This window comes from Rhinopithecus roxellana, chromosome 18 (genome assembly GCF_007565055.1).
Source record: "Rhinopithecus roxellana isolate Shanxi Qingling chromosome 18, ASM756505v1, whole genome shotgun sequence".
Classification (NCBI taxonomy): Eukaryota; Metazoa; Chordata; class Mammalia; order Primates; family Cercopithecidae; genus Rhinopithecus; species Rhinopithecus roxellana.
In genome coordinates this window covers 49364782-49388069 of record NC_044566.1, presented here as the reverse complement: position 1 = coordinate 49388069, position 23288 = coordinate 49364782, and the positions used below count along the sequence as shown (strand labels likewise).

The window sequence follows — 23288 nt, the reverse complement described above, 5'->3', positions numbered from 1 at the left end:
CAGCCCTCTTCCTAGGGAGGGAGGTGGCCATGTGCAGTGACTGGCAAGGATGGTCAGGCTCTGTTACTTCACAAATATCTCCCCCACCCCCAGGTCAAGGTGCTGCTCTTCCCTCCTACTGGGCCAGAACCCCATCTCTCAACAGTCATTGCTTTGAGTTGATTACAAAGCCTACGTCATAGACTCTAGACAGGTATCTGAAAAAGCTGAAAACTTTCCTGTAGAAGGGACAAAGACCTCAAAGATTATCTCATTTTACTTTTTCCATTGAATAACAAAAGACCTTTAAAATTTTTCAAAAGGGGCCTACGGGCTAGATATTGTGTTAGGCCTGTCTTTACATGTATCATCTAATTCAATCAGCAGATCAATTTATAATCAAAACATCTTAGATAGAAACTCACAATTACAAGTGCTTCCACATATATTATCTCATTTGTTTTTCACAATAAGCCTTAAGGAAGGCAAGGTAGGAGCTATTCCCATTTTACAAACTAGGAAATTGAGGCCCACTGCCACTTTGGCTTATTGGAACAGACAGCAGCTTCCCTGGAAGCCACAGAGGGGCTGGCCCTGTGTGGAGTGGATATGAAGGTTTTGGTTGAGAATGTGGCAGCCATGTGTCCCTGGAAGACAGGGTGCTGAAGAAGGGTTTTAGGGTAAGGATGGGGGTCATGAATATCAGAGTGGGAAGATAAACCGTATCTCACAATATTGCCTATGGGGAGCTCTATATGAATGGCTCCATCCTCTGGCTTTCCACTTTCTCAATCCTATTCACTCCCCAAAACCAAATCCAAGTCCCACAGATCCAGGAAACCTTTCTTGATTATCTAGCACAAAGAAACTATACTGGGGGGCGTGCCCAAGATGGCCAAATAAGAACAGCTCCAGCCTCCAGCTCCCGGCGTGAGTGACACAGAAGACGGGTGATATCTGCATTTTCAACTGAGGTACCAGGTTCATCTCAGTGGGGAGTGCTGGACAATTGGTGCTGGTCAGCTGGTGCAGCCCGATCAGCCAGAGCTGAAGCAGGGTGAGGCATCGCCTCACCTGGGTAGCACAAGGGGAAAGGGAATCCCTAGCTGAAGCCAAGGGAATCTAGACACACAACACCTGGAAAATCGGGTAACTCCCACCCTAATACTGAGCTTTACCAAGGGTCTTAGCAAACAGCACACCAGGAGATTATAGCCCACAGCTGGCCCAGAGGGTCCCATGCCCACAGAGCCTCCCTCATTGCTAGCACAGCAGTCTGAGAGCTAACTGCAAGGCAACAGCGAGGCTGTGGGAGGGGTGCCCGCCATTGCTGAGGCTTAAGTGGGTAAACAAAGCCACAGGGAAGCTTGAATTGGGTGGAGCTCACCACAGCTCAAGGAGGCCGGCCTGCCTCTGTAGACTCCTCCTCTGGGGACAGGGCTTAGCTAAACAAAAAGCAGCAGAAACCTCAGCAGAGGTAAATACCCCTGTCTGATAGCTTTGAAGAGAGCAGTGGATCTCCTAGCATGGAGGTTGAGATCTGAGAACGGACAGACTGCCTGCTCAAGTGGGTCCCTGACCCCTGAGTAGCCTAACTGGGAGACATCCCCCACTAGGTGCAGACCGACACCTCACATGGCAGGGTACACCCCTGAGACGAAGCTTCCAGAGCAAGAATCAGATAGCAACACTCGCTGTGCAGCAATATTCTATCTTCTGCAGACACCGCTGCTGATACCCAGGCAAACAGTGTCTGGAGTGGACCTCAAGGAAACTCCAACAGACCTACAGCTGAGGGTCCTGACTGTTAGAAGGAAAACTAACAAACAGAAAGGACACCCACATCAAAACCCCATCAGTATGTCACCATCAAAGACCAAAGGAGGACAAAACCACAAAGATGGGGAAAAAGCAGTGCAGAAAAACTGGAAATTCAAAAAATCAGAGTGCATCTTCCCCTCCAAAGGAATGCAGCTCATCACCAGCAACGGAACAAAGCTGGATGGAGAATGACTTTGACAAGTTGAGAGAAGAAGGCTTCAGTCGATCAAACTTCTCAGAGCTAAAGGAGGAACTACATAACCAGCGCAAAGAAACTAAAAACCTTGAAAAAAGAATGGATGAATGGATAACTAGAATAATCAATGCAGAGAAGACCTCAAAAGAACTGACAGAGATGAAAACCATAACACGAGAAATTCGTGACAAATGCACAAGCTTCAGGAACTGACTCAATCAACTGGAAGAAAGAGTATCAGTGATTGAAGATCAAATGAATGAAATGAAGTGAGAAGAGAAGTGTGGAGTAAAAAGAAATGAACAAAGCCTCCAAGAAGTATGGGATTATGTGAAAAGACCAAATCTACATCTGATTGGTGTGCCTGAAAGTGATGGGGAAAATGGAACCAAGTTGGAAAACACTCTGCAGGATATCATCCAGGAGAACTTCCCCAACCTAGTAAGGCCGGCCAACATCCAAATTCAGGAAACACAGAGAATGCCACAAAGATACTCCTCGAGAAGAGCAACTCCAAGACACATAGTTGTCAGATTCACCGAAGTTGAAATGAAGGAAAAAATGTTAAGGGCAGCCAGAGAGAAAGGTCGGGTTACACATAAAGGGAAGCCCATCAGACTAACAGCAGATCTCTTGGCAGAAATTCTCCAAGCCAGAAGAGAGTGGGGGCCAATATTCAACATTCTTAAAGAAAAGAATTTTCAACCCAGAATTTCCTATCCAGTCAAACTAAGTTTCATAAGTGAAAGGGAAATAAAATCCTTTACAGACAAGCAAATGCTTAGAGATTTTGTCACCACCAGGCCTGCCCTACAAGAGATCTTGAAGGAAGCACTGAACATGAAAAGGAACAACCGGTACCAGCCATTGCAAAAACATGTCAAAATGTAAAGTCCATCGATGCTAGGAAGAAACTGTATCAACTAGTGAGCAAAATAACCAGCTAATATCATAATGACAGGATCAAGTTCACACATAACAATATTAACCTTAAATGTAAATAGACTAAATGGTCCAATTAAAAGACACAGACTGGAAAACTGGATAAAGAGTCAAGACCCATCAGTTTGCTTTATTCAGGAGACCCATCTCACATGCAGAGACACACATAGGCTCAAAATAAAGGGATGGAGGAAGATCTACTAAGCAAATGGAAAACAAAAAAAGCAGGGATTGCAATCTTAGTCTCTGATAAAACAGACTTTAAACCATCAAAGATCAAAAGAGACAAGGGATTACATAATGGTAAAGGGATCAATTCATCAGGAAGAGCTAATAGTTATATGCACCCAATACAGGAGCACCCAGATTCATAAAGCAAGTCGTTAGAGACTTAGAAGGAGACTTAGACTCCCATACAATAATAATGGGAGACTTTAACACCCCACTGTCAACATTAGACAGATCAACGAGACAGAAAGTTAACAAGGATATCCAGGAATTGAACTCAACTCTGCACCAAGCAGACCTAATACACATCTACAGAACTCTCCACCCCAAATCAACAGAATATACATTCTTCTCAGCACCATGTTGCACTTATTCCAAAATTGACTACATAGTTGGAAGTAAAGCACTCCTCGGCAAATGTAAAAGAACAGAAATTATAACAAACTGTCTCTCAGACCACAGTGCAATCAAACTAGAACTCAGGACTAAGAAACTCAATCAAAACCGCTCAACTACATGGAAACTGAACAACCTGCTCCTGAATGACTACTGGGTACATAACGAAATGAAGGCAGAAATAAAGATGTTCTTTGAAACCAATGAGAACAAAGATACAACATACCAGAATCTCTGGGACACATTTAAAGCAGTGTGTAGAGGGAAATTTATAGCACTAAATGCCCACAAGAGAAAGCAGGAAAGATCTAAAATTGACACCCTATCATCACAATTAAAAACTAGAGAAGCAAGAGCAAACACATTCAAAAGCTAGCAGAAGGCAAGAAATAATTCAGATCAGAGCAGAACTGAAGGAGACAGAGACACAAAAAACCCTCCCAAAAATCAATGAATCCAGGAGCTGGTTTTTTGAAAAGATCAACAAAATTGATAGACTACTAGCAAGACTAATAAGAAAAGAGAGAAGAATCAAATGGATGCAATAAAAAATGATAAAGAGGATATCACCACCGACCCCACAGAAATACAAACTACCATCAGAGAATACTATAAACATCTCTACGCAAGTATACTGGATAACCTAGAAGAAATGGATAATTTCCTGGAAATTTACACTCTCCCAAGACTAAACCAGGAAGAAGTTGAATCCCTGAATAGACCAATAGCAGGCTCTGAAATTGAGGCAATAATTAATAGCCTACCAACCAAAAAAAGTCCAGGACCAGACGGATTCACAGCCGAATTCTACCAGAGGTACAAGGAGGAGTTGGTACCATTCCTTCTGAAACTATTCCAATCAATAGAAAAAGAGGGAATCCTCCCTAACTCATTTTACGAGGCCAACATCATCCTGATACCAAAGCCTGACAGAGATACAACAACAAAAAAAGAGAATTTTAGACCAATATCCCTGATGAACATCCATGCAAAAATCCTCAATAAAATACTGGCAAACCGAATCCAGCAGCACATCAAAAAGCTTATCCACCATGATCCAGTGGGCTTCATCCCTGGGATGCAAGGCTGGTTCAACATACTCAAATCAATAAATGTAATTCAGCATATAAACAGTACCAAAGACAAAAACCACATGATTATCTCAATAGATGCAGAAAAGGCCTTTGACAAAATTCAACAGCCCTTCATGCTAAAAACTCAATAAATTTGGTATTGATGGAACGTATCTCAAAATAATAAGAGCTATTTATGACAGACCCACAGCCAGTATCATACTGAATGGGCAAAAACTGGAAGCATTCCCTTTGAAAACTGGCACAAGACAGAGATGCCCTCTCTCACCACTCCTGTTCAAAATAATGTTGGAAGTTCTGGCTAGGGCAATCAGGCAAGAGAAAGAAATCAAGGGTATTCAGTTAGGAAAAGAAGTCAAATTGTCCCTGTTTGCAGATGACATGATTGTATATTTAGAAAACCCCACTATCTCAGCCCAAAATCTCCTTAAGCTGATAAGCAATTTCAGCAAAGTCTCAGGATACAAAATCAATGTGCAAAAATCACAAGCATTCTTATACACCAGTAACAGACAAATAGCCAAATCATGAATGAACTCCCATTCACAATAGCTTCAAAGAGAATCAAATACCTAGGAATCCAACTTACAAGGGATGTAAAGGACCTCTTAAAGGAGAACTACAAAGCACTGCTCAGTGAAATAAAAGAGGACACAAACAAATGGAAGAACATACCATGCTCATGAATAGGAAGAATCAATATTGTGAAAATGGCCATACCGCCCAAGGTAATTTATAGATTCAATGCCATCCCCATCAGGCTATCAATGACTTTCTTCATAGAATTGGAAAAAACTGCTTTAAAGTTCATATGGAACCAAAAAAGGCCCCGCATTGCCAAGACAATCCTAAGCCAAAAGAACAAAGCTGGAGGCATCACAGTACCTGACTTCAAACTATACTACAAGGCTACAGTAACCAAAACAGCATGGTACTGGTACCAAAACAGAGATATAGAGCAATGGAACAGTACAGAGCCCTCAGAAATAATACCACACATCTACAGCCATCTGATCTTTGACAAACCTGAGAAAAACAAGAAATGGGGAAAGGATTCCCTATTTAATAAATGGTGCTGGGAAAATTGGCTAGCCATAAGTAGAAAGCTGAAACTGGATCCTTTCCTTACTCCTTATACGAAAATTAATTCAAGATGGATTAGAGGCTTCAATGTTAGACCTAAAACCATAAAAACCCTAGAAGAAAACCTAGAGAATACCATTCAGGACATAGGCATGGCCAAAGACTTCATGTCTAAAACACCAAAAGTAATGGCAACAAAATCCAAAATTGACAAATGGGATCTAATTAAGCTGAAGAGCTTCTGCACAGCAAAAGAAACTACCATCAGAGTGAACAGGCAACCTACAGAATGGGAGAAAATTTTTGCAATCTACTCATCTGATAAAGGGCTAATATCCAGAACCTACAAAGAACTCAAACAAATTTACAAGAAAAAAACAACCCCATCCAAAAGTGGGCAAAGGATATGAACAGACATTTCTCAAAAGAAGACATTCATACAGCCAACAGACACATGAAAAAATGCTCATCATCACTGGCCATCAGGGAAATGCAAATCAAAACCACAATGAGATACCATCTCACACCAGTTAGAAAGGCAACCATTAAAAAGTCAGGAAACAACAGGTGCTGGAAAGGATGTGGAGAAATAGGAACACTTTTACACTGTTGGTGGGATTGTAAACTAGTTCAACCATTATGGAAAGCAGTATGGCGATTCCTCAAGGATCTAGAACTAGAAGTACCATATGACCCAGCCATCCCATTGCTGGGTATATACCCAGAGGATTATAAATCATGCTGCTATAAAGACACATGCACACGTATGTTTATTGCGGCACTATTCACAATAGCAAAGACTTGGAATCAACCCAAATGTCCATCAGTGACAGACTGGATTAAGAAAATGTGGCACATATACACCATGGAATACTATGCAGCCATAAAAAAGGATGAGTTTGTGTCCTTTTTAGGGACATGGATGCAGCTGGAAACCATCATTCTCAGCAAACTGTCACAAGAACAGAAAACCAAAAACTGCATGTTCTCACTCATAGGTGGGAACTGAACAATGAGATCACTTGGACTCGGGAAGGGGAACATCACACACTGGGGCCTATCATGGGGAGGGGGGAGGGGGGAGGGATTGCATTGGGAGTTATACCTGATGTAAATGACGAGTTGATGGGTGCTGTCGAGTTGATGGGTGCTGACGAGTTGATGGGTGCAGCACACCAACATGGCACAAGTATACATATGTAACTAACCTGCATGTTATGCACATGTACCCTTGAACTTAAAGTATAACAATAAAAAAAAAATAAATAAATAAATAAAATGACGAGTTAATGGGTGCAGCACACCAACATGGCACATGTATATATATGTAACAAACCTGCACATTGTGCACATGTACCCTAGAACTTAAAATATAATAAAATAAATAAATAAAAGAACTATGTGATAAAAAAAAATCAGGAAACAACAGGTACTGGAGAGGATATGGAGAAATAGGAACACTTTTACACTGTTGGTGGGACTGTAAACTAGTTCCACCATTGTGGAACACAGTGTGGCAATTCCTCAAGGATCTAGAACTGGAAATACCATTTGACTCAGCCATGCCATTACTGGGGATATACCCAAAGAATCATAAGTCATGCTGCTATAAAGACACATGCACACATACGTTTATTGTGGCACTATTCACAATAGCAAAGACTTGGAATCAACCCAAATGTCCATCAGTGACAGACTGGATTAAGAAAATGTGGCACATATACACCATGGAATACTATGCAGCCATAAGAAAGGATGAGTTTGTGTCCTTTGTAGGGACATGGATGCAGCTGGAAACCATCATTCTCAGAAAACTATCACAAGAACAGAAAACCCAATACTGCATGTTCTCACTCATAGGTGGGAACTGAACAATGAGATCACTTGGACACAGGAAGGGGAGCATCACACACCGGGTCCTATTGTGGGGAGCGGGTAGTGGGGAGGGATAGCATTAGGAGATGTACCTAATGTAAATGATGAGTTTATGGGTGCAGCACACCAGCATGGCGCATGTATACATATGTAACAAACCTGCATGTTGTGCACATGTACCCTAGAACTTAAATTAAAAAACAAACAAACAAAAAAACCATACTGGTAACACCTTAAGGTCTTCCCAGGCCTTAGCTCATTACATTATGACATGTTTTTGAGATAGGCTTTGCCATTCTTTTTGCAAGTGAGAAAAAGGATGCTCAGAGAGGTTAAGTAACTTGTCAGCCTAAAACATGTAATAAGCAGTGACGTCTGGATTTCAAACTACATCATATCATAGCTGCCTCAACTTCCTGTATACTTACCATGTCCTGTATATTGTCATGTGTTTCTTAATTCCTTAACTCAGTTATAAGTTCCCCGAGGGCAGACAACTAGTCTTATATTTCTTTGTAACCCCCATTTCTGTTCCCCTGAACTTAGCAGAGCACTATGAACACGTAAGTCCTCAATAAACATCATATGTTAAGTATCTGCTGGGTAGGAACAATAATGATTAAGTGGGATTTTTTTTGATACTCTGAATATTAGGCTCTCTGTTGTATATAATTAAAATAAGAGTGAACAAGAAATATATAATTTCTCCTGGCTCTAGTGTAATCAGGCATTCATTATCATGTCTAATTCTGTGTTCTGTGAAAAGAACTGCTTAGTAAGCATTTTCTTTGATGAGGATAATCAAATACATACAGATATCAGAGAGATTTAAAAAAGACAAAATCATCAAACATATGGAGAAGCAATGATCTACATAGTGTAATATTCCATCTGAGACTAAAGAACTTTCAAGGCAAAAAGAATACTTGTTTACTTTTTGACAATTGGATATTCAAGGAACACTAAGAAAGGAAGTCATGGGGTAACTGGGATCTTGTACCATCACACATTATTCTCTGTCATCAAGAAGATGGATGCACTGTGCTACTGTTCTGGGTGAGGAACAGAGAAGGAATACATTTCAAGGGCTATTCTGAGAGAAGGCGTTTGCTCTGAGACCTTTTCAGCATGTCAGTCATTTAGGTACCACCTTCGCTGGCAGGCAAACTTAATGAATATACATGCAATGCTCAACTGATTACCCTGTCGGGTCTCTTTCCATTTCCCTCCCAGTATATCATTAGTTACAGTTTTGGAAATACAAAGAGCTCAAACAGACTCACTGAGATTAGAATTTTCGATGGTGGGGATTAACTCATATACTTCTAAATTGACATTTGATAAACCAGGCTAACAATAGCAGTGCCTGTCAATCACATTTTCTTGCCAAACCCTATATATTAAGCTTGAGCTGCTGAGAGGCAGAGCTTCTGATTTCCTTTATGTGGTAGATAAAGTGCCACATCCCCATGTGTTCAACATCAAGCAAGAAGAACAAATACCAGGTTTGTGGTACCTACATTTGAATCCTCATGGCTGTGGCCATTGGTCTCGACCAATTCCTTGGTACCTTTTAACTGCAAATTTTAAGGAAAAACAACACAAAACAAAAAAATGAATAAGCAAGCAAATCTCTTAAGTACATCATCTTGTTAACTGATTTATCTGAGGTTGTACTTTGTAAAACTTCCAACAAGGTAAAACAGATGGAGCACATATTTTTAATGAGCCTTATTGGAGCCAATTTGAGACCAATATTTCATGAAGTTTGATGCCTGGCACAAGAATAAATGGGTCTTGGTCATTATTTTTTAAATAATAAGATTAGAAAGCAGTTCCATAGGCATAAAATGTATAAAATCGGTTCTTAAGAATAATAAATGATTTCATTTCCTAGTTGGATTGCTATTAATTTAAACCCTGCAGTGTTTGCAAGTTGCCACCAGCAAAATGATGTCATATTAATGATTATTCGTGAATGATACATTTTCAGCTGCTTTTAACATGCTACTGTGTTAGACATGTCCTCCTTGAGAATATATTCGAACGACTGACATCTCTGGAGGACTAAAGACGGTTGCTTCTTCGGTAGAGAAAGAGTTTGGATGACATCTCCTTGGCCACGGAAGCATTAGAAGAAACGATATTTCTCAAATGAGATTTTTAACAGTGAACATTTGAAAACACTTCTTTTTCTCAGAGGCTTAGGAGTAATCAGTTATCAGGAGATTTCAGGAAACCTTTAATTGTCATTTTATCCTATCCTGACTCAAAACAGACATTTAGAATCAGACAGCAAAGGAAGAGGGTGAGATGTCTTGAAACTGTTTTGCCAGTATTTTTTCCTGATTTACGAAGCAGCATCTCCTCTATTATCCTTTTTATGCCTAATACAAAGTATTCATGGTAGGAAAAAAAACAAGATTTGAAAGAAAATCAATGCACATATACTACCAATGTGTTTGATTCAGAACATTGGTTCCTTCTGGCTACTTGTGCGTATTAAAATGAAAGCTGCTTCAGTTTTTTAAGGCCAGTATTAAACTCCCAGCAAAAAAACCCTACCCACTCCATGCCAAAGGAGGGGTTTTGCCAAAGGAATGGTAACATGAAGACACTGAGGATCGGGTAGTTGATTATGGACCAAAGCCTCTTTGACTCATTTCTGTATCACTCCCAATTAAGAAGACAGTCTGCCCACTGTTCTTTAGGGCAACATCATTGATGTTTCTACACAATGACAGACACAGGGGAGCATGGGCGATGTATGGCATATATGACAAGGCAGAGGTGTGCCACAGTGATAGGAATACTATCTATTATCACAGGACACAAAAGGACTTTTTAAAAACCCCCTCGCTCTTTTCCTAGCTGAGTGTTTCTTATTGAGGTAGCCCTCATCTTCCTCTTCATCAACCCCTCTGCTCATCCCACCTTAGGTCCTGTAGCTTGTGCTCCCATGAGTTTGAGTGGGGTTAGCTCAGAAGGTCTTGTTCTTTTTCAGCAGAAGTAAAGGACTATTTTATGAATGTCTGTTCCACCTTCACGTGTTTACCAACATTATGTGCCAGTTGCTCTCCTCCCTTTTAAATAAACTCCATTCTTCCCATTCCATGATGTCTTCTAACTCTGCCCTTGCTTTTTCTGCTGTTTACTCTCCCCTCACTCCCTGTCTCCTGGCATTGTTCACTCTGCTGTGCTCTGTTGCCAGAACCATGGAAGAAACCCCTCCCCGCTGCAGCCCGCCCCTCTCCTTCCTCCAGCTGCAGCTCCAGGACAGCTGCTGCTTTGTTCTCCTCTCTGCCCCCTCTTCTTCTCTCCTTTAGCTGCTACTCTCCCCCAGGTAGGGCTGAACATCTTGTCTGATGAAACTGAGGTTTGTGAACAAGCTCCAGAGGTAGGAAGCTATCCTCATTGTAAAGGAGATGAAAGGCAGGAGTCAGTGGGGCCTGGAGGGACCCAGAAAAGCTGCATCTTCACAAATGGGAAGACTGAGAGCTTAGCGGGTAGCCTGGCCTTCCCTGGAGGGGCTGGGGCCTGAGGGTGGGAAAGGTCTGCCCTCAGGATCTGTCCTTGCTTGTCAGGATTCCCAGCACGAGGCAATTGTGTGAATAGCAACATTCCAAGTCTGCAGAGAAGGGTGTACCTTTCCCTGCATGTGTCCATTTGTTTAGGCCACATCTATGTGGGCACTGAAACTGTTTACACGTGGAGTTACTCTACACAAATCCAAAGAAAGCCTCAAAGGCAGTGGTCAGTGGAGGTGAGAGGTGTCCTCAGTGCACATCTGTGTGTGGGTGCAGAGGCATGGAAAGAACCTGTACACTGCATGGCCCCTTCTGCAAGAACCACCAAGGGGTAGCAGGTGAGGGCCTCTTGGACAAACAGCTTGGTAATGGCACCAGCACCCAAATACATTTGGTGTCTCAGGCTTAAAGATTCTTGGTATCTTTGCTTGGAAAGAGTGATCCCATTTTAATTAATACTTCAGACTTGAAATTCTTCCTTCTCAATTGTATTTTCTAGGTCTTTACTGATTTTAGCTGTTTCGAATCTTCTTCATGTTCTCTGTTTTTTAAATAATGGAGAGTGAAGTGTGATGTGTCACCCATACCTGTGTGTGCTCTTCTTTTTAAAAATGCATGCCATAACAAGATGTATCAATACTTTCTGCAAAACTCAGAATCTATTTTTATGACTAGGGTTTGGACTTCAAGATGAAGGATTTGAGTCATTTAGAGAAAAAGAGAAATTCACCCCTCCCCACTCCGGTCAAAGCTCTCTAAAAGAAAAAAAATCAGGGTGAGAGAGCAGAAAACAACAAAAGCTCAGAGCTGTGTCGGTTGATTTGGAGCAAATTTGGACCAACTCAGTTCCACTTTGCTGGGAGTTTTTTCATAATATAACAGTGGAAAGGACAGTGATTTCAGGTCTCCTCAACTGCAGGTCATTGTGAATTCAGTCAACTAGATTTTTCACTTCAATCTCTTATATCTGAAATCATACAGAGTCAGCCTCAGCACAAGTTACTGAATCTATATTCATCACATGAAGATAATTATTAGTTTTATAAAGCATTTTCTTCCAAAGCTATAAAGGTTTATAAACTAATATCTGTACTTTTCTCTCACAAATCAATCATACCTTTAGGAGAAAATAACTAAAAAGATATTTCTGGACCCCAAACCATTAAAAAAAAAATCAAAAATCACTCACAAAGTGACATAGAGCTGACTTTATATTTTCTCAAATGTCACCTTTGAAGTTATATATACAGTGTAAGGTTATTTATACAATAAATAACCTTGATGTGCCAGTGAAAAATTTAAAACAATCTCATTTGATTACCCACAGGGGGTTGGGGTTACTGTATGCAATTTTTTTCCTTCAAATTGCCATTCATACATTGTTGGCAGCAAGTGAAGGCCAGAAATAGGAAGGCATTTCAAGAGCTCTCCTGGTTCCTCTCATGTAGATAGTGGGCTTAGATTTCACTCTGCTGCGTGCCACGTACTCCATCTTACACTGCTGTAAGACAATACTTTCCAATCCACTTATCAATGTCACGCCACACTTTTGTATCAAAGAAAGCCACAAGGAAATGATCAGATTTACAAACTTCATATAAAAGGTCTGTTGCTCACCACGGTTAGATAAGTACCCTGAGGCACAAGGAGGATAGTTTTTAAATGTTGCTCTGAATCAGTCCTTGTTTATGTGTCTGCAGGAGTCTCATGGGTTATGTTAAATTCATTTTCCTCACTGTTAGACTTAAGAGGAAACCAGCTGCTTACTTTGAAACATACCTCATTGCCAGTATTTTGAAACTTTATCAAAATTTGTTTGTCTTCTGGAAGAAACTTTCACACAACACTGGCAGGCCTGGGCAATCTAAACAGGTACAGGAGTGAGGAAAGCGATGCTGGAAATGAGGTTATAAATTCCGCACAGCAAAGCTGCTAGGAGATTTCAGGCTAATTGTACTGCAGATTACCTTCGTAAACGTTTGCACGGGTGACGCAAGGGCAGGCAGGCATTGGGGTGTTTGGACTGATTCATAAATCGGAGCTGTTTCATTCACTTACTTGTTCCTGCAGGACTTTTAATAATGCTTGCGTATGGGACTGCTCTTCCTTCGCTTGTTCCAGTTCTGACTTTTTGTTGTTTAACTCCTCCTGGATAGTTAGCAATTGCTGTGAAATTAAAGGATATTTAGCATAAGTAGGGTCGAAGGCCAGGTGATTAAAAAATATCCACAATATCCATTCAGAATTGTCAGCAGAAGATGTTTACATGTCTTGAAGCTTAATTCAGACCTCAGTTGACCTTGTGTATTTCCACACTAAGTATCAGGGGCATTGCAGTTTTGACACACTGTTAGGTTGTTTGTGATACTGATGCACAAAACTCATTTTCATATTTGTGAAGGAATCATTATATTCCTTTGAGCAAATGCCTATTTGTAAAAATATACAGAATAGTGCTAATACATTACATCGACAGACGAAAAAATTATAATATAGTCAACTTGTCCAGTGTTGCTTCATTTTACATATTGCAGTAAAGCTAGCTTTACAGAAACTCTATAAAGCTACTTTGCCAAGTGGCTGGGACCACAAAAGATCCCTTTGCTTTCTCTGTTATGACGGTGATGTTTTATTAGATCAGCAGGACTGAAGTCCAAACTGCAATCAATAAATCAGCCGAGAAAACTGCTGGTATAAACTGTCAAAACACTAAGCTATGGCCTACACTGCTATTTTTAAGCAGGGCCACTGAAGGGATTTTTGTAAGCCCTGAGCTTCCCTTGCCCTATCAACTGTAACTCATGTGAAGGCTTTTCCTTGTCTGCCAAAAGCACAGTGCTGCGCAGTGCGAATTCTTTGGGACCTAGTGATGTGTTAATATATACATAGGCCGGAGAATACATTCAAGAGCTTCAAACCAGACCCTGGAAACAGCTCTGACTATTCAAAGCTTCTTGACAACAAAGGACTAGTTGGAAAAGACAGAAGTGCATTTCTTCTGCTACCGTACATAACAACTGCTGTACTAATGATCTGGAAATGTCAGTGGATTCCTGCCATGAAGAGACCTGTCTCCAACAGCCAGGCTACATCTTCAGGGCCTTGACAAGCTGGCTGCAGAGCTGCCTGGCCAGTTCCTAACCATCAAAGCCTGGAGAAACACTGGCACTGGATTTCTCAGGCTTAAACCTACCAACTGGAAGGATTAAATTAAATCTCCAAAACTACTGGTTTGGGGGAATTTTGCAGGGTAGGAAATACTCAGAAAAACACACTGCGCTTTCCCTTGGGCTTGCTTGTTCTGTTGACTGCTGTAAGAACCTACTTTGGTCCTGTAGCATAAACAGTGATTTCTTGCAATTTTCTAAAAGCTCAGTGCGTCCTATTTCACCACCTGCTCATGAAATAATCAATCACATGTGAGGTAATGTACACATTCCACATTCTCTCACTTAACAATTTATGGGATTTAATTGTGCATCATTGATTAAAGTACAGAAACCAAGGAGCCCATATTGCACTTTGGCATAGTGACAAGTACCTATATTGTGTCCAGACAGTGGGGAATGGCTCTGTTCCTTCATTCACATTCCTGACTGGCCCCAGAACAGTTCCAAAGGGAACTGGTGCCCTGACTTGGGTAATGCTGAGTGGATTTTACTTTGTGAGACAATTTCAAATCCAATCCTTAAATCTCTTTTGAAAAATGAGCCAAATGAAAGATAGGAAGTTGTCTTCAAAGGTAGGTAGCTTATGTTTGCTTACTGCAGCGCTTGAGGTGGCAAAACCAAATATAACTGATGTCCAGAAGAAGGGAGGTGGACATTAATAATGGTGTATCTGTATCATCAGACATTATGCAGCCCTTTAAAATGAAGTTGCACAAATGTCTTCTAATGACACAGAAGCTCAAAAAGCACTGCTCAGCAAAAAATACATTCAGGTTACAAATTTAACTTTGCAGCATATTCGTAGGAAAGGATCTAGACGCTGTCTCTAGGTGGGTGGGTTCATGGATCTTTCTGTTTTGCTTGTCAATTTTCTGATATATCTGTAACAAACACACACTGGTTTAGTAATGAGAAAAAATCAAATGAATTTCAGATTGGGGAAGAACAAAGAAAGGAATACTACTTGGACACATCTCTCAGCTATTACCAATATTGTGAATAAATAAGAGGGAGAAGTGCATTGGAATCTTCATTTCATCCACACACTCACAACTCTTCCTTCTCTTAAAATACACACAGACACACACCTTTCCCTTGACCACTCTTCTTTTAGTCTCCCTCTTATCTCATCCCTTCTTGGATTCACACTTTTTAAATGTTATGTCTTCCCTCTCATCAGTGCTTCCTTTTCTTCTTATGTGTAGGCAATCACTTCAATGACATGGTATCTAGATTTTTATTTCAATGTGTTTTTCCAGAACATATATTGTCATTGTTTTGTATGTATTTTTATGTGATATTATGTTTCCTATTGTTTACTATGTTTTAAATTAGCATTATGTTTTTAAGATCCATCCATGTTGCTATTTTTTTAATAAATGAATTTATTAAAAAAACCTAATGGATTTTCCCTTTTTATTCCCAAAATGTGCTATACATAAGGAAACTTTGAAATTCCCTTGAGATTTTACTGAGCTTGATTTATTATTATTTTTATTATACTTTAAGTTCTGGGATATATGTGCAGAACGTGCAGGTTTGTTACACAGGTATACACGTTACTGTTTTATGTATCTAATCCATGCTTCTGATGGGGTACATCCACCCAGTTTTACCCAACCCACTCTCACAGTGAAGGCCATTCAGATTACCCCAACTCTTCCCACTGTATACAAGCCTGCAGTGGACCATGCTAGTGCAAGTTCCCTTATGGCCCTATGGGAGGATTTCACTGGGATGCGTATCCAGTGGTAGAACTCTTAGGTCAAAGAGTGAATCTGGCAAAGCTGCTCTCTGGGATGGTTATGCCAGTCTACCTGCCTGTCAGTGGTGTGTAAGAGCTGCTATGCTCCACTGAATAATAACACTAAAAGCATTGTTTAGCTTTATAATTGTTGCCAGTTTAATAGAACACCAGGATTCTTCATCTTTGAAAAATTTTGTACTTCTTTGATTCCCTGTGATTTTAAGCATCTTATATGCTTGCTGGCTATGGGGGTTTATTTATAATTCTTAAAATAGTCAAGAGCAGTGGTTTTCAATTCTGACTCTGCATTAATATTATCTGGGAAGATTTTCAAAAAAATATTTCTGGGCTTGACAGAAGACCAATTAACTCAGAATATTGAGAGGTGGGACCCAGGCACTGATCATTTTTAAAACACCTTCACAGGTAATTATTCTAATGTGTAACTGGGGATGAAAACCACTGTATCCTGAAATGCTTATTTAATCTTCATTCTACTATAATGTGACTTTAATCCCTAGTACTGTACTCAAACTGTTCTCACTACAGTCACCAGTGCCTTGCTAATTGCCAACTAGTATTCCAGGTTCTTTTCTTCTCACTACATGCTCTCTCCAGGGGATCCTAGTCACGCCCATGGCTTTAACTACATATCGAATGTGCTGGTGCTTCACAAGACTGCCTTTACAGCCTCTGCCTCTTTCTTACCACCTACCAGACCCTTCACTTCCTGTGTTTCCAACTGTGCCCATTAGCACACCTACCCTTCCCACCCCAATCAGTCTAAACCTCTTCCCCTGGTATCCAGAGTTAAAACCTTGAAGTCAACGCTGGCCCTTTCATCACTCTCACACCCTCTTTGCCGGTTCCTTGACCTTTTCTCCATCGCATCCTTGCTGTCGTAGTGAAGGCTACCATCTCCTCTTCTCTGGGTTCTTCCTGTTCTCCCTGCCATTTACCCGACACTCCTGAGAGAGTTGACTTCCCATGAATTAAAGTGCTCCCATGATTAAAAGTACTGTAAATTCTCTAACCCCTATAGATAACAATCTAAACCACTAAACTCATCCTTCCCCAGACATGCCTGTTGCTTCCATGACTTATGGTAAGTTTCCCACTCAGAATTCTGTCTGGCTGATTCCTACTCATTCCTTAAGCACCACCTCAAATGCTGCTTTTGGCCCAAGATCAACTCAGATGATGCCTTTGTAAAATTGAAAAGAGCCCCATCCTCTCTAGGCAGACACAATCCCTCACCAGGCAGATGGTTGGGCACTGGCTTTGAGGCTTGATTTCATTCCCACTTACCCCTTTGGCCTGCTGCTCTTGTCCAGGGCAGAACCTACACTATGAAATGCGGTAGCCTTGGGTTCTTCCTCCATAAAAATGTTTTCTGATCACTGAAGCAACCTTCTTGTTTATCTACCTTCTTGCTCCCAAAGCACTTAATACGGTATACCATATTTCATATCTGTCTCCCCAACCAGACTACATTCACCAATATTAAGGTCAATGATTAGGTTACCTCAAATATATAATAGGTGCTGAATGAATACATGAAGGGATAAATGAATGTTTGCTCTTGTTTCCCCACTTCTATGGGATTAAACCATGATCCAGCAATAACAACAACAACAAAAAAACCCACCAAAACAACAAAACAACCCCCCAGAAAACCACCTGAGGAACGATAAACTACTAATGTATTGTTCTAAACACAGGGGTATATAAAACTTTTTGAGGAAAAGAGCAGTTTCATTTAAGACATTTTGATTCATTACTTGGCAGTTCCAGATATCCTTCTTAATCTGAAAAGAAATATTTCTCAACAGGCTAAGGAACTCTAATCAATGAATTTATAATTATGTAATTTATTCTTCAAGTTTCACCACAATAAGCACAAAATCACCACTATCAGAAAAATAAAATCAACACTCCTAGACTGTTTTCTGCATTCTATAAAGTTAATGCGCTCTTTTGTTTTCAAGGTATAAACTCATAATCTAATATTTATGTATTCAAAACAACGATGATTCAAAACTGCCACTCATTTGACTAGAGGTCCTATAAAAGCAGGGAGGTAGTTCACAACTAGATCATTTAAGTCAGCCTTTCAGGTCTTTTTCACTTGAAATGTATGAGTGTCTATAATATTCTTTCTAGTTTGAATTTTTAAGTACTAAAGTGCCTCAATTATGGAAGTTCATAAGCAGCTAGAACTTAATCAGAAGAGTCTCTTGGTTGGATTGGCTGATGGCAGCATAATTTTAATTTAACATTTGAGAGTGTGGCGTTAAACAGATGCACTATTACATTCTTTGGTGGTTACAATTGAGTGTGTTCCAATTAGACAATTATCCATATGCCAATCAAGTGGAAACACTTGGGCAGACCATAAGCAGGTAAATAAATGCTGTACCTGACACATCTTGATATTTCCAGGCCACTGATTTAATGGGATCATCAAAGAGCATTACAAATGTTATTTGGCGACCTAGAATAAGTGAGGTCACATTTCCATTTTTACAGGTTGGAGAATCATGGGCACACAGAGGTTAAGTCAGATATCCAAGGTCATGCTGTCTGAGAGACCCACCACTTGCACTACTCAATTTTCCTCCCTCAACCCGTGGTTTCTAGCCTGGCAATCACACTGTGCTGTGAATTTGGAATGGAAATCAGCACATGCCAAACGTAAAATCCTCCTAGCAACGACTTCTATCTAAACAGTCATCATTTCCATGTAGGAGCCAGGCTTGTTAGAGACATGCTTTTGTGTATACTTCTGTGAGCAGAGTGGTAAAATTTGACGTCCCTTTAAGAACAATAATCCCTTCCTTGTCTTTTTTCTTAAATTGTACAATTTTGTTACCAAGGTGAAGTTTTTATATCGGTAACAGATTATATAAGGTTGGTTCCATGAAAGTCATAGATGACAGTGCAAATACCCTATGTGAAACACATCAGCCACGTCTCGTTGTAAGCTGAAACTCACAGGATTGTGATAATTCAGGAATCTTTGGCAGGATAGTGTGGGGTTAGGGGAACTTCTGTGGGAGAGAGGAAGTACCCTTCCTAAATTTAGGTTGGTGGTGGGTCAGGTAAACTAACACAAGGTCGATAGATATAGACAGTGACTGACACCAACACACACACACACACACACACACACACACACACACACACAATTTCTTTTCTTCTTCTGTTTCAGGATTTCCCCTGTGCTTGGCTCTTCGTTTAGTTCTAAAACAATCTGCTAATATTTATCCATTCATTCCTTTAGTTAACACTGAACTCCTGCTGTGTGCATGGCCCTGGGCTGGGCAATGTGAAGGACACAGAGGAAACAGCAGTAAGTAGCCTCTCCTCTAGATGCTGGGCCACAAAGATTCTTATACGTACAGGATAACTAAGTCAGGACAGTACAAAATACTCTTATAGTGGCTATAACTGGTGTGGTTTCCATAGGAATCCAGATTTCTGGGGATCAGTTTAGGGGTCAGGAAAATGAGCTCAGGGGATCCATCTTGAATCACAACTTGTTCCACTTATTGGAAATGAGCCACTGAATATTCACGATAATAGTCTGGAAATAGTTGAACCCACAGAATGTTATCAATTTAAATTCAATGTGTTTTTACTCTTTTGGTTCAGTTTTAATAACTGTTGTTCCATCTCTATAACTTTGCTATAAATCAGATGTCCTACTCAGTGGGATAATCCTTTAAGGCTAGCAGAATATCACCTAAGGAAATGAGGCCCAGAGGTTTCCAAAGGGAATTCTCACCAAAGGAGATGGTGGGTGTGACTGTGTCTGATGATCTCATCCCAGCAGTCCTTTTACAATTTGCTCTACGTGGTGATACCCTCAGAGTGTCCTACCCCATCCTGCCTCTGTACCCTGTTGCCAACCTGATTTTTCCCAGTATTTCAGCCTGCAATCTGAACTCCACCTGTGACCAGCTCTGCCAGATCCCTGTCCTACTGTAGATGGAAGTATCCACCTCTTCATCCCCTTTCTCTTGGTGGGATCCTGTTACATCCCACCACCCCACAGCTTACTGTGTCTTCATGTCTCCCCAGGACTCTCCAGACCGTCCACTGCTCCATCAAGTTTTGGTTCTCACTGACTTCAGAACTCTTTAGGAATGTCAGCCTTAGGTCCCACTGATGAGGTTCTACCTATGCTTGTTTTCCATCTGACACTGAATCCTGAGCTAATCCCTGATTGTTAGAGAAAGTTTGAGATGTAAAAAATCAAGTGAACATTATCACAACCTAAGAGCAAAGCTTTGCCTAAAGGCAAACACATCTAACAGGGTTTCTGACAAAGGAGAGAACCTGTCTCTGGGGAAGGACAATCATTTACCACCTGGTATCTACAATGCTCACTTTTCTCCTTGGGAAAAAAGGAATTGAACTAGCTTGAATTTTCTTGTTACATGGGCTGGTAAGACTACTCAAAATCTATTCTAGTTTAAAATGTCATCTGCTTCCACCTGGGGATGAAACTGCACTCAATTTACACTGAGGTATGAGGGTATCCAAGCCTATGGCCGGTGTATTAACCCTGGTGCCCCCCTCTCTGCCTCAGGCATGGTGACCCCTGGGGGAGAAACATCTCTTGGAGAGAACTCCACCATTCAGATGACTGATAACAGGAACGCTGGATCATAGAAATGAAATTGTGTTCAGAGCCTAATATCCTATTACACTAGGCTATACATATTTAATTCCTTGGGTCTTTCCTCATAAATCAATTCCTCTAGGCCTTTAATCTCATCAATATCTTTTCTGATATTGAATTTTAAATGCCATTCTCATTGCTAGGCAGAAAGGCAATCTCTTGTTCGTGATGAGATCAGGCTTCATTTATAGCTGAGAGATGGTGGGAGCATGGCCCTGTTCCCTGACCCTGCTGTTAAGATCCTAATGTCAGCCAGACCGCACAGCCCAGGTGCAGGCCTGCCTGGGTTGATCTCTGAGAGGTCAAGGCAGTGATCCCTGGGGTCATGCCTATCATTACTCTGGGAGCCTGGGACAGCTATGGAGAGGAGTGAGAAAGCTCAAGTAAGTGTTTTCAAGGGTCTGGCTTCTCATGGGGGTGCCTGAGGCATGAAGGACCCTGCTGCCCCTGACCTGGCAAGGATTCCTGTGGAATGAGTAAGGCACGAGCTGAAGGATGCACACTGTGTGCGTACATCCGAGCAGTATCTCCCAGGGCAAGGTTGAAGGGAGGGCACAGGCTGTGTGTTCTCTAGGGGAAGAGAGGGCATGGAGGAACTCCAGAGAACAAGGACTTAGAGCTGAAATGTTTCCAGGTTCCCCAGGGCTGGCCTAGAATGCAGTGGGATTTCCTCTGCTGCAGAGAAAAGGAAAAAAATCCAAGAATCTTTGAGCCATGAAAATTTTCCAAAGGGAGGAGTGAGGTTTTTCAGGACCTCAAGAGGCACAGAGAGGTTGAGAAAACACAGGAAGCCATCTGAGATGCAGATTTGAGGGCCTAAGTCTGCAGGAAGTGGTGGGGCACCAAGGACAGGGCCTAGGCTACCTGCCTCGGTATAGGAGTTAAGCAGGTACAATTGTACAAAATGTAAAAACGATAATAAATCTAAAGGTGTATCCATCTATCATCACTATGCACCAGCAATTCTAAGCAAAATCATTGAAAAACTGTCCTTCCTCACAGCAATCTCTTGCTGATCTAAATTCTAATTGTTGCCATTACTGTTGAGATTTAATAATATGTATGTAATCTTCAAATTAGCATATTCTGTTGCTTGCCTTTTAACAAACGTTTTATGTGGAAACTGATTTGGAAAATTTCTAGCTTTATACAGTCTGCCCCAGCTCTCTCTCACATGTGGACTTAGCTGCACACATTTGTTCTAATTTGAGCTTGCTTTGGATACTGTGTCTCCAGCCTCCTGTAGCACTACATATATTCTGCATTTCTATACTAGATTCAAAATAAACATTGACAGCACAGTTTTGCAAAGACGATGAACTAGAACTTGAGCTACTTCCGTTCATCCCACAACACCACTCTGAGAAATTTTATGTTTAAAATTTAAAACAATGAAACATTTTTAGTTGGCAAGTGAAAATTTTAGTTCGTATGTGAAATATGTTTATGTTTCAGTATTTTTAAAATGGAAATTTTTCTTTATAGATTGCTAGCTTTAAAACCAAAAGACAAATCAAGAAAATGTTACATCAGAGACACAATACTTGTCTAAATTGTGCTCTTTGCATTTAATTTTATTGATACTTATGATTTACTGGACAATTATTTATATACAGCAATATGTTAACTATAATCAAGAATCAAAGTTCAAACTGGTAGGTAAAGAAAACTATTGAATAGATAGTTGCAATTTTTTCCTTTTATCACACTATTTTATTTTCTTACTGGCATAAATATACATGAAGTTCAAAAGAAGAAAAAATTTAGTCTGCATTTCTTTCTTGGCCATTATTATTCATTCCATTTTATGATAGTTAATGAAAATAATGTTGTCTAAATTTAGAGGAGGAAATATTTAAAAAAGGATCCTCTGAGTGTTAAATTTCACTAGGCACACAATTATCAGGCAGCCAGTGCCTGAGACGGGGAGAGTCATGACCTTGGCCTGTTGGGCTGGGGGCTGGGGAGAACTGTTTCATCAGACAAGATTTTAGAGACCATTTCCTTTGCTTGAATGTGCCCCTGGGGGGGACTGGTGTGAAAGACGGATGCTTCATGGCAGTCCCACAATCCACTGGAGTTACTAATTATGATGTACTATATCCCAATATGGCAACATGGTTCTGAAAAGAAATATGGTCAAGGACTGGCAAAAAGGCAAAAATGAAGCTGCATGTCGGCATTTCAAAGGCTAGCATGATTAGCTCCATTATCGGCTTGCTGTGCAAGCTTGAACAAGCTACTTTCCTGCTCTGGGCTCCTCTTTTCCCTAAGCCTTCTAGCCTTACAAGTGTCGCATGAGGAATTACTGATCATTTGCAAAGCAAGATATCGATGAATTTCTTGACTACAGAACACAGTAAAGGTGGATGTAAAAGTGGTTTGGAAGGCTCTAAAATCTATTTTCTCTTCTACAGATAATTTTCTTCACAGTGTAATTTGCAGGGTCATCTCAGGTTCCTGTTTTTCACTGTCTTCACATGTTAAATAAATATAAGAATACTTACCAGTGGGATATTGTATCACTAAAGAACATGCGTTAA

General features: G+C 40.6%; 1 protein-coding gene and 1 long non-coding RNA gene across 7 annotated transcripts in view; one reads left to right on the top strand and one right to left on the bottom strand.

The window, feature by feature from the left end:
* ENOX1 (ecto-NOX disulfide-thiol exchanger 1) overlaps positions 1-23288 on the bottom strand; it is a 587079-nt gene that overhangs the window by 53645 nt on the left and 510146 nt on the right. For 4 of the 5 annotated variants that reach the window (XM_030922273.1, XM_030922275.1, XM_030922274.1 and 1 more), the window contains 2 exons: positions 13200-13307; positions 9135-9191 (listed from right to left, as the gene is read on the bottom strand). In XM_030922273.1, the coding sequence (XP_030778133.1) occupies positions 9135-9191; positions 13200-13307 (165 nt within the window). The remainder of the gene's footprint in view (positions 1-9134; positions 9192-13199; positions 13308-23288) is intronic. The other variant, XM_030922272.1, reaches the window with a different exon arrangement.
* Positions 1-23288, top strand: part of LOC115894587 — a 176554-nt gene that overhangs the window by 87048 nt on the left and 66218 nt on the right. The gene's annotated exons all lie outside the window — the stretch shown is intronic.